Source organism: Hypanus sabinus, chromosome 3, assembly GCF_030144855.1.
Source record: "Hypanus sabinus isolate sHypSab1 chromosome 3, sHypSab1.hap1, whole genome shotgun sequence".
Taxonomy (NCBI): Eukaryota; Metazoa; Chordata; class Chondrichthyes; order Myliobatiformes; family Dasyatidae; genus Hypanus; species Hypanus sabinus.
Genome location: NC_082708.1, coordinates 26,836,305 through 26,848,364, shown reverse-complemented (window position 1 = coordinate 26,848,364; position 12,060 = coordinate 26,836,305). Strand labels below are relative to the sequence as shown.

Sequence of the window (12,060 nt, the reverse complement as noted above, 5' to 3'; positions counted from 1 at the left end):
TTATCTGATACTGGCAAGGTTATCATTAACTAGTATCTGATCCTAGAATGAGTTCATTAGGGCTGAGGACTTGTTAGCCCACCAATTTGCTTAGAACCAGTTTTTTGGTCACTTTTCAGTTCTTTGTTCCATTTTAATCCCTGCTTGTATTCATTGAGCAAAGACTGATGCAACACAATTTAGCATTTGCTTTTTGTTTTCCACTGTTGTCCACATTTCCTTTTTAAAGGACAGGAGCTTATTTTCCTCTTAATATCAATAGAAACTTAGATATCTGTTTTAAATTTTTTAGCTAGCAATGTCCATATTCTAATTTTTCATTGCCTATCAATGTTTTCTTATTTTTGTATTCTGTCCAATCTTCTGACTTGCCATCCATTTTGATACACAATAAACAAATATGCAGTCTAACTTTTAAGTTGACCTAAAGTAAGTTGATTTTTTAAAAAAACACAAATCAGCATTTTATGTACTCCCTTCTGAATGCAGCAAATCTCAAGGCACTTCCTGGGAGTGTTATCAAATTAAAGTTGACAGCTATTGAAGGTGAAAATCACAGCAATAATCTAAGCTTGATTGAAGAGGAGTGCTGCTATTAAGAAGGAAATAAGATTTAGAGGTCTAGAAGCCCTCGAGGGGACAATAAGAATGACCAGAATTAGAGGACATTTGCATAGGATTTAGAAGCTTGCTTGTCTTGTGTGGAATATTGGGGTCAAAAGGTAACAGAATTGAAGAAGCAGAAATGAAGCTGGATTAAATTATGATAGTGGAAACAGGTTGTCTGGGTTGTAGCACAATCTGTTCCAAAGCACATCTTAGTACTGACAAGTTTAAGCAGTCTGATTCAATTTTGAGCAATTGTTAAGAGACACAGTCAAGTAAACAGTTTGTGACTGGGTCTGAAGAAAATGGTTTTTGACTTATAACATGAAATATGTTCACATAATGTATATAATATAACCTGAATAACATCTTTGACATTGTACATGTCTGTCATTATGTAATTTAAGGTAATTTTTGTTTTTTGTGTGTCTAATTATTCACTAGTGCCCTTAACCACTTTTACCTGCAGTGTCTATTCTGTCACTTATTTACCTGCCTTTCACCAAGTCACAGACTTCGGTTTTGTATCTATTCCTTTCATCTGTAAATGTTTGCAGTTTTGACAAAAGGGTAATTACCTGAACTGCTTTCTATGGATGCTGTCTGATCTGCTGAATAAATTATGCATCTGTTGTTTTATTTCAGATTTCCACATGTAGTATTTGCTTTTGACATTTGTAGTTTTAATGCTTTACTCATACAATTGATAAAAAGCATTCCCAATTCCAAATTGGGAATCTTAATGCAGCTTACTTGAATACAATTTCATTGCCATTAACCTATTTAGAACACAATATCTTGGAATGCATTCAAAATGCTATAGATTAACTTTTTCTTTCTTGTCCAGGAAATTATAACAAATGACCTAGACTTCTTGGGTCAGAATCTTGGTTCTGACTTCGCTCTTGAACTCGCAGGATTTAAAGACAGAGCTGAAATTAATCAGGATGATTTTCTACCCATTTTTCAGGTGATTAGTTTTGAACTGTTTTGTATACATGATCTGCTGAATAAATTCTGCATCTGTTGTTTTATTTCAGATTTCCACATGCAGTATTTGCTTTTGGCATTTGTAGTTTTAATGCTTTACTCTTATTCAAAGCTATCTTTCAAAGTATTTTACAAAAGAACTCCTGCACCTGGTAATTGCTTTCAACATGTTCCAGGCATTGTTTGTGTGTATATGTATGTCTTATTGAATAATAAGAATTGGAATTGCCATCATGACATTTGTAAAATGATTTTTTGCAGTAGCAATACATTACTTAGACATAAAATTACTATAAATTACACAGTAGTGGAAAATAAATAAAATGGAAGTGCTGTGGACTATTCTAATTTCTGATGGCAGAGAGATAAAGCTGTTTCTAAAATGTTGAGTATGCGTCTTTAGGCTCTTTTACCTCCTCACTGTTGGTAGTAATGAAGGGAGGATGTGTCCTGGATGATGCTGCCTTCTTCTGGTACTGCCTCTTAAAGGTGTTTGTGATGGTGGTGAATGTGAGCCTGTGATAGAGTTGACTAAGTTCACATCTCTCTGGAGGCTGTAAGCCAGGTTGTGATGTGACCTGTCAGAATGTTCTCCACTGTGTATCTGTAGAAATTTGTAAATCTTTGGTGACATATCAAATCTTGGCAAAGTAGTGCCACTAATATGCTGCCTTCATGATTGCATTAGTGTATTGGGTGCGTGTTGGTGCGAGTCCTAGTGGGCAAGGCATCAGACTAGTAACCTGAAGGTCACTGGTTCAAGCCTCAGCTGAGGCAGCGTGTTTGTGTCCTTGAGCAAGGCACTTGACAACCCATTGCTCTGCGACATCACCGGTGCCAAGCTGCATGGGTCCTAGTGCCCTTCCCTTGGACAACATCGGTGGGGTGTGGAGAGGGGAAGACCTGCAGCTTGGGCAACTGCCGGTCTCCCATACAACCCTACCCAGGCCTGCGCCCTGGAAACTCCAGGCGCAGATCCATGGTCTCTTGAGACCGACGGATGTCACCACCAATTGGGCTCAGGACTGATGCTCTGAGATGTTGTTACTCAGTTGCTAAATCTGTCCATTGCTGACTCAGTGAGGGCTGGTGTGTGTTCCTCCAACTTCCTTTTGAAGTCCACAATCAGTTCCTTGACATGAGTGTGATGTTGCAACATCTCTCAGCCAGCTGCTTTATCTCCTTTCTGTACGCCATCTCAAGTGTCATTCTACCACAATGGTGGTGTAATCAGCAAATTTATATATGACATTTGAGCTGTGCCTAGCCGCACAGTGTAGGGTGGTGGGCCGAGCATACAAACTTGAGGGACACTTGTTTTGATAGTCAGCATGGAGGAGATGCTATTATTGATCTGCACTTTGGTTTCCCAATAAGCAAGCTGAGGATCCAGTTGCAGGAGGTACAGATGCTTATTAGTGCTCAGGCAATAATGGAATTGAATATCAAATTGTATTCAATAGACAATAATCTTGCTATTGTTTAAGTGCTTCAAAGTAGAGTGGAGAAGCAGTGAAATTCTATTTGCTGTAGACCTGTTATGAGTAGTAGGAACATTGTGGTGGGTACAGTCCTTGCTCAGGCAGAAGTTAAGTCTAGTTGTAACCAACCTATTGAATCACTTAATTTTGGTAGGTGTGAGTGTCGTCATTGAGGCAGCTCACTCTGCTCTTGGGCACTGGAAGGATTGCTGCCCTTTTGAAGTGAGAAGTTGAAGATGCCCTTGAACACTCCAACCAGTTGATCAGCACAGGTTTTCAGTATGCAGCCAGGTTCTTCATCAGGGCTTGTGGGGGTTTACCCTCTTGAAAGATGTTCAGACATCAGTCTCTGACAGGGCTTCCAGATGCTGTCGGGGTTTACACAAGTGTGGTGTTATTCTCCATATCAAAGTGTGCATATAAGGCATTGAGCTCGTTGTTGAATGAACCGTCACAGCCATTTTATGCTGTTAGGTTTTATCTTTTAAGAAGTCAAGGCTAGCAAATCTTGCCATAGCTGTCAGGCATCCAGTTCTGTCCGTAGCTATGCTTTGCCTTTTTGCTCTCACAACGAGCTTCCATAGGTCAAAATTAGACTGCATGTAGGATTCTGGGTTGCTAGTCTTGAATGCCACAGATCTAGCCTTTAGACTGTAAATCTCTGGAACATCCGCCACGTCTGGTTTGGGAAGTTCTTGATGAAATCAATGACAGCTGTGACATATTCAGAACCAAACATGGATCCCTGAACATGGTCCAATCCACCAACTCAAAACAGTCCTGTAAATGCTCCCCTGCTTCCCTTGACCATACCTTTTGTGGTACTCACCACTGGTACTGCAATTTTCAGTCTCTGCCTGATGCCAAATTGTGGGCATGGAATGCTGTGGTAAGTGTTCTTGATGGTTGTGTAACAGAGGCCAAGTGTGTTTGCTTCTTTGGTTCCAAAAGAGACATGCTGGTGGTAGTTAGAGGCTTCAAGGTAGCCTGGTTGAAGTCCACTGCATGATGGAGGGTTCATTATCTTGTGGCTAATCACAGTGCTCATCTCCTCCAGTGCCAGCCTGATATCTACCAGGGATAGAATGTGCACTGCCAGCAGAATGACAACAAAGAACACCCATGGCAGCTAGAATGGATGACCAGATGTCCTAGTTCAGGGAATTTGTACTGAGACAAAACTACCATGTCTATGCACATAGAGATGTAATCTTGAAGCAAATGCTGCCATCACTACCCTTATCTAATGTTGCTGTCTGTTCCTTGTTGTGGATAATGAAGCCCTTGGGCTAGATTGGTGCAGGTGAGTATGTCTCTGTAAAGCAAAGTACAGAACAGTACCTGAAATCCCCCTGGTATTTTCCAGATACTATATTTGTCAGGAGACTAGCAGAGAGGGGAGAAGCTTGAGGAACTTGTGGTTTCTGGCAGTCACACTTTCTAGGATAACATATACCTCCTCCAAGCTTCTACCTGCTGCATTTTCTCTCTGGGTGGTCTGGATTCCTGAGCTTGTAGGTTCTTAGATGGTATTCACTTAAATGGATTATTAACAGCACCGCTTTGACCCACATTTCAAATGTTTTCAAAATTATAAGTTTCATGTCTTGTTTAATGTGTTTTAACAATATTTGTTTGCAGAGAAATTTCTTTATTTTTTCATTTACAGATCATGTGCTTTCCTGCCAAGGCCAATGTTAATTGCCCAATCCCAATAGAGAAGGAAACTATTTGGATATTGTGGCCACCCATTTTCTGCGCAGGCGAATCAGCTCACAAATAGCCAGCGCGCGGGGGGAGACTTTGGTAATGCACCTCTGACGTTATTTCTGCCCGGAGAGGGCGGGCGCTAGGGATTAAATGGCAGCACCACGAAGTTTGAATAAACTAGTCTCCAAACAACTTACGGACTATGTGTCATTATTTCAGCACTGTGTGTAGCACATCACTACATTGGTGACCTCGACGGTCCAAACATGACCGACTCTTCATCTGTTCCCGCAGTTTCACTAAAACTGCCGACTTTCTGGACGCTGGGACCACGTGTGTGGTTTAGCCAAGCAGAAGCCCAGTTCCAGATTCGGCAGATATCTTCTGATTCCATGCGTTACTACCACATGGTGAGCGCCCTTGACCAGGAGACGGCCACCCAGGTTGTGGATTTCATACAGTCGCCCCCGGAAGAAGGCAAATATGAAGCATTCAAAGCGCTGCTCATTGGGACCTTTGGCCTCTCACGGCGTGAGTGGGGTGCCCGCCTGCTTCACCTGGACGGTTTGGGAGACAGACTGCCGTCAGCATTGATGAACGAGATGCTCTCCCTGGCTGACGGACACAAGCCCTGCCTCATGTTCGAGCAAGCGTTCCTAGAGCAACTGCCTGAGGACATGTATCTGCTTCTGGCCGACGCAGATTTCAGCGACCCCCTGAAGGTGGCGGCCTGGTCAGATGTGCTGTGGAAAGCCAAGAGGGAGAGTGTGGCGCCTGTTGGTCAGATTACCAGGCCACGTGCCCAACAGCAGACCAGACCAGGCCTGGCAGGGGGGCGCACACAACACGGAGGCAAGAGTGAGGAGGCCAGTGAACAGTGGTGTTTCTACCACCAGCGGTGGGGCACAAAAGCCCGCCATTGTCGCCCGCCTTGCAAGGACCAGGGCCAGGGCCAGCTGCTGCTAATTACTCTGGCGGCTGGCCACCAGGACAGCCTCTTGTACATCTGGGACAAAAAGTCGGGACGCAGCTTCTTGGTCGACACCAGAGCGGAAATCAGCATCTTGCCCCCGACGGGGTACGACACCCTCAACAGGAAGCCAGAACCCACTCTGAGGGCTGCAAACGGCAGCACGATACGGACCTACGGCACCCGCACAGTGCAACTGCAGTTCGGCGCTAGCTGATTCACGTGGGACTTCACACTGGCCGCGGTGGCCCAACCACTCCTGGGGGCGGACTTCTTGCGAGCTCACAGACTGCTAGTCGACTTGCAAGGGAAAAGACTGGTACATGTCGAGACTTTCCAGACGTTCTCCCTGGGTTGCCGGCCCCACACCTGGACTTCATCACGCTGTTGGACAACAAATTCACCAGAATCCTGGCGGACTTTCCATCGATTCTGGCACCACAGTTCACGGCAGCCATGCCCAGACACAGGATACAGAACCATATTCTGACCCAGGGACCACCCCTCCACGCCCGCACATGAAGGCTTCCCCTGGAAAAGCTCCGCCTGGCGAAGGAGGAGCTCAAGAGGATGGAGGAATTGGGGATCGTATGGAGGTTCGACAGCCCATGAGCCTTCCCCCTGCACATGGTGCCCAAAGCAGTCGGGGGTTGGAGACCATGCAGCGACTACAGCAGACTGAACGAGGCTACCACTCCAGACCGCTACCCCGTGCCGCACATACAGGACTTTGCAGCAAACCTGCATGGGGCACGAATCTTTTCCAAAGTAGGCCTCGTCCGGGGATACCATCAAATCCCTGTGCACCCTGAAGACATCCCCAAAACAGGACTCATCACCCCGTTCGGCCTGAAGAATGCTGCACAGATGTTCCAGCGGCTATTGGATGCGCGGTGGGGACGCGACCTGGACTTTGCGTACATCTATTTGGACGACATCCTTATAGCCAGCAGTAGTCGTCAGGAGCATCTGTCCCACCTCCGCCAGCTCTACTCCCGCCTGAGTGATTTCGGCCTCACGATCAACCCGGCCAAATGCCAGTTTGGTCTCGATACCATCGACTTCCTGGGCCACAGGATTACCAAGGACGGGGTAACACCTCTACCCGCCAAGGTAGACACGATACACCACTTTGCCCATCCCAACACGGTCAAAGGCCTGCAGGAGTTTGTTGGTATAGTGAACTTCTACCACTGTTTCCTTGCCTCAGCAGCCTGTATCATTGCCTCCTTTGTACACCCTGATGTCGGGTAAAGGCAAGGACATTACTTGGGACGAGGAGGCTGCGGCTGCTTTTGTTAAAGCCAAGAAAACCTTGGCAGATGCCGCGATGCTAGTGCATCCCAAAACGGATGTTCTGACCGCACTCACGGTGTACGCATCCGACACAGCAGTCGGTGGGGTGCTGGAGCAGCTCATCAAGGTGCGCTAGCAACCCTTGGCGTTCTTCAGCAAGCACCTACGACCACCCGAACTCAAGTACAGTGCTTTCGACCGGGAGCTGTTGGCACTGTATCTGGCAATCCGGCATTTCCAGTACTTCTTAGAAGGCAGGCCATTCACCGCGTTCACAGACCACAAACCGTTGACTTTCGCATTCACTAAGGTGTGCGATCCCTGGTCGGCTTGCCTGCAGCGACATCTGTCCTACATCTCTGAGTACACAATGGACATCCAACATGTCTTGGGAAAGGACAAAGTCGTGGCGGATGCATTCTCCAGACCAGCTGTCCAGGCTCTGTCCCTGGGGGTGGACTATGTAGCACTGGCGGAGGCGCAGCAGGCAGACGACGAGATGCCCAGCTACAGGACCGCAGTCTCGGGTTTGCAGCTGCAGGACTTTCTTGTAAGCCCAGGTGATAGGACCCTCCTGTGCGACGTGGCTACCGGCCAGCTTCGCAGCCTGGAGGCGGCGAGTTTTCGATTCCATACACGGTTTGGCGCACCCATCTATCAGGACAACTGTCCGGCTGGTCTCCAGCAAGTTCGCGTGGCATGGACTTCGCAAGTAGGTCAGTGAATGGGCCAGAATGTGCGTGCAGTGCCAAACAGCCAAGGTGCAGCAGCACACTAAAGCCCCGCCGCAGCAGTTCGAACCCACCCACCAGAGGTTCGACCACATTCATGTGGATATCGTGGGCCCCCTCCCAGTGACCCAAGGAGCGCGGTACCTCCTAACTATAGTAGACCGGTTCACGAGGTGGCCAGAGGCAGTCCCGCTCACCGACACATCTGCCGATTCCTGCGCCGGAGCACTGATGGCAACCTGGGTAGCACGCTTCAGGGTACCAGCCCACATTACCTCCGACAGAGGCGCCCAGTTCACCTCCAGCCTGTGGACAGCTGTGGCCGGCCTATTGGGAACACAGCTACACCACACTACTGCCTACCACCCGCAGTCGAACGGACTAGCGGAACGCTTCCACCGTCACTTGAAGTCAGCTCTCATGGCCCACCTGAGAGGACCTAACTGGGTGGACAAGCTTCCCTGGGTCCTGCTTGGAATTCATACAATGCCCAAAGAGGATCTGCATGCCTCGTCGGCCGAGTTGGTGTACGGCACACCCCTGGCAGTCCCGGGAGAGTTCATACCAGCCCCAAGGGGGCAAGAGGAAGAACCCGCAGCAGTCCTGGACAGGCTACACGAAAGGCTTGGCAACCTGGTCCCCGTACCAACTTCACAGCATGGACGGACCCCGACTCATGTACCCAAAGACCCGCAGAACTGTAAGTTTGGGTTTGTACGAAGGGGCGGGCACCACTACAGCGGCCGTAAGAGGGGCCATTCAAGGTGATCAACAACAACGGGTCCATGTACGTTCTGGACATTGGGGGGAGAGAGGAGGTTTTCACAGCGGACCGACTCAAACCAGCCTATGTGGACTTGGCACAGCCGGTCGAGGTTCAGGCACCACAGTGCAGAGGCAGACCTCCCAAACAGAGGCTGATCCAGACTCTGGACATTGAGGGGTGTATCGCCGGTTCTGGGGGCGGGGGGGGGGGTTATGTGGCGACCCATTTTCTGCACTGGCGAACCGACTCACAAATAGCCAGCGCGCGGGGGGAGACTTTGGTAATGCACCTCTGACGTCATTTCCACCTGGAGAGGGCGGGCGCTAGGGATTAAATGCCGGTACCGCGAAGTTTGAATAAACTAGTCTCCAAACGACTTACCAACTGCGTGCCGTTATTTCAGCGCTGTGTGTAGCACATCGCTACAATATAAGGGAAAGTAAGGGATTTTTGACCTGAAGGGAGCAGAAATGGACGACTGTAACATTTAAGAGTTGCCAACAGTCCCATCTTGATATTTTCAATGGGATGTGATGGCTTCCTGTTAGCGTGTAAATTAATTGAAATTTATTCTGACTGATTCTTCCAGCTTTAATTCTGTGGTGCTGAAATCCGCCGAATAGTACATAACAGCATAGTACATACCCTTCAGCCCATGATGTTCTGTTGATCTTTTAACCTACTGCAAGATCAATTTAATTCTCCATCCCCATAGCTCTCCAGTTTTCTATCTTCCATATGCTTAAGAATCTCAAATGTCCTTAATATATTGCCTCTATCACCACCTCTGGCAGCACATTCCTCACACCCACCAAGCTGTGTACTGTATATCTTCAAAAAAAAAACACTTGCCTCTAACATTCTACACACATACACGCACGCACGCCCTCGCCCCTGCTCCCCCTCCTCTCTCCCTCCTTCCCCTCTCTCCCCCTCTGATGAGTTCAAAATTATGACCCGTTTTATTAGCCTTTTTTATTTGGGGGTGGAGGCAGTCTCTGGCAGAGCACTCAATCTAAACTTCCTCTTCATGAAACATGTCAATCAATGTCCAGAACAACAAGCCAAACCACAGGCAATTTGTGTTTGAAGATGAATTTGACAGCCCGAATTTAAGTTCTACACCAGCAAAATCAAACCAAATGTCAATGGTTCTTTTTCATTTATAACTCTTGCTGTCTTGCTCCTGAAATAGCTCACTTGTGATTGAACATCTTTTACTTTTCAAAGATCTTGGACATAATATCACACAATAATTAAGTTCTTATTGTATTTTGAGTCCTGACTAGTGAAGTGAGTAACTAGTGAGAATTTTTCTGTACTGTTCACTAAATACATTCATTGAGCCAAAAATGTTGTCAAACTTTCTTTTTTTGTGTAAGTCATTGTAAAATTATCTTTTTAATTTACTGTTTAACTGGAATCACTCCAAGTTCTGCAGTGGTCATGGAACACACAATAGCATTAATATTTCAAATGAATGTCCTTTTATCAGAATTGGCATGTAGTAGAAATGAGTTTCTTTTTAGGAATACGTAATAGCTGAATGCATAAAAAGGAAGGTACCCTATATTATTTCAGTATGATATTCCTTTAGTGTCCTAGTCAAAGTTGCCTTAGTCAATATTGTTGGGTTTCAATGTGCCTTTTCACGGCTGCTTTATCTTTAATTATTAATTAAACTCTGGATTATGAAGGAAATGAATTGCTGTGTAAGTATTTACTATTGCAAAGAAAATATTACAATTTTATCTATTTTACATTTATCATTTTTAAATAATACCATGTTGCAGTTAAGTTAATGATACCAAAGTTGGACCAGAAATATTGCCATTTTTTCCCCAGGTGCTTTTTTTTGGAAATCAGAAATCAGAAAAACTGAATATTGGCACAATTGCCAGATTCCATATATTAGTCTTGAAAGCCACCTTCTCTGAACTGTTTCCAATGTATCATTCTTACATGAGCTTCTTTTGCAATTTTTAATGTATATAAATGTGTACATGAATTGTGGCTGAACAAGCAATATTGTAATATATGATGGGAAGGATTCTGTAAGAGACGATCACATAGGTACAAGGAGAATAGAAATGCAATGCTTTTCAGAGTAATTAAAGATGTCATAATTGTTTATTGTGTCATGTATTTTCATTGAAATAATTTAAGATTTAAAACTTTGTTTTTGCTTTCAGATTAACCAACTAGAGGAAGCGGATTATACTTTAGAGAAACAAATCCAGGACTTGTTGCAAACTAAAGATGATGTAACCCAGCAAGTGGATAAACTAACAAACAAGAACCAGGAATTCTCCAAGGAACTTAGTGAAATAGAGCGATTAGCTGAGAAGCTTGTAAAAGATAAGGAATTAGCTCTAACTGTTGCATGTAATGAAGCAAAAATAGCTGAGGTGGGTTAGAGTTCAGTTTACCTGCATTATGATATTTTGCTCAAGTTGATTTTGCATAAATTTCTTTAAATTTTAAAGCAATTTTACTTTGGAAGACTTATGTGCAAAAAGAGCTTGGAAATCATTGTTGTTGATTCATCAAGAAATCTAAAGCAATAATTCTCAGTTGATTTATGTGATTCCCAAAATAAAATTGGCTTTGTCTTGAATCATCACGTAAAATATTGTAATGTTCATAAAGCTAACAAAGGTAGAATAGACCAACATTTTGATCTAATTGTCTGTAAATAAGAGAATTTCTGCACCCTGTACATCCAAGTGAGAAATTGAGTGAATTACTTTTGTCCTGGAAAAATTTGGAAAACTTCACTCATCCATTCTTTCTGAAGTTTGGTTCTCAATTGTGGCAGCATCAATGTGTTTTACAAAAAAAAACTGATGTACTTAGAGGAACCCTCCTTCAGAATTTAGGATCCAAAAAGTCAAGGAAAAATATTTGAACTTTTTCATTTTTAACCATTTTGTCCCTTCAATCTCTTAATCAAATCATGGCTGATTTATCTCAATATTTTTCTTTTTTGTATTTCCTAATCTTTTACTAATGTTATGTTGTAAGTTACAGCTGGCAAGGTATTAGTTCTTCTTAAACACCCATTTTTTTTCCCTTAAAGTTCTTTTGCCCTAATATCAATAAATTCTCAAATACCAACATTAATAGGTTATGGCAGTGAGTGGAACACTGGCTGAAATCATTACAAGATGTGAAGAGAAAGGCGCCAAGGCAGAGATCCCAATGTGAAATTGATTGTGACACTTCAATTTTTGGAGGGATTTGATCAACTAAAGAAAATAAAGGATTCTCTAGTAGATGTTGGTTGCAGATTGTATAATAGATTGTGTCTAGAACTCACTGTGTGAAAGGGTGGGCCGACAATCTGTATCTGTTCAGGAATTGCAGTTCAACTGCTCTTACACCATTGCCATCTACCATTTATCAGGCAGATCCTTTTTGACAGACCTAATCAGTTGCCCTCTGCCGCCACCACCCTCAGTCTGTGGTACTGGTTCTTGCCCTCAATTTTTCTTATAGCTGCTCATATTT

General features: G+C 44.6%; 1 protein-coding gene across 6 annotated transcripts in view; it reads left to right on the top strand.

The window, feature by feature from the left end:
• tsga10 (testis specific, 10) overlaps nucleotides 1-12,060 on the top strand; it is a 125,411-nt gene that overhangs the window by 5,802 nt on the left and 107,549 nt on the right. For 4 of the 6 annotated variants that reach the window (XM_059963906.1, XM_059963904.1, XM_059963905.1 and 1 more), the window contains exons 2-3: nucleotides 1,454-1,576; nucleotides 10,743-10,958. In XM_059963906.1, the coding sequence (XP_059819889.1) occupies nucleotides 1,454-1,576; nucleotides 10,743-10,958 (339 nt within the window). Of the gene's footprint in view, nucleotides 1-1,453; nucleotides 1,577-10,742; nucleotides 10,959-12,060 lie in introns of those variants that run through there. The other 2 variants (XM_059963909.1, XM_059963907.1) reach the window with 2 other exon arrangements.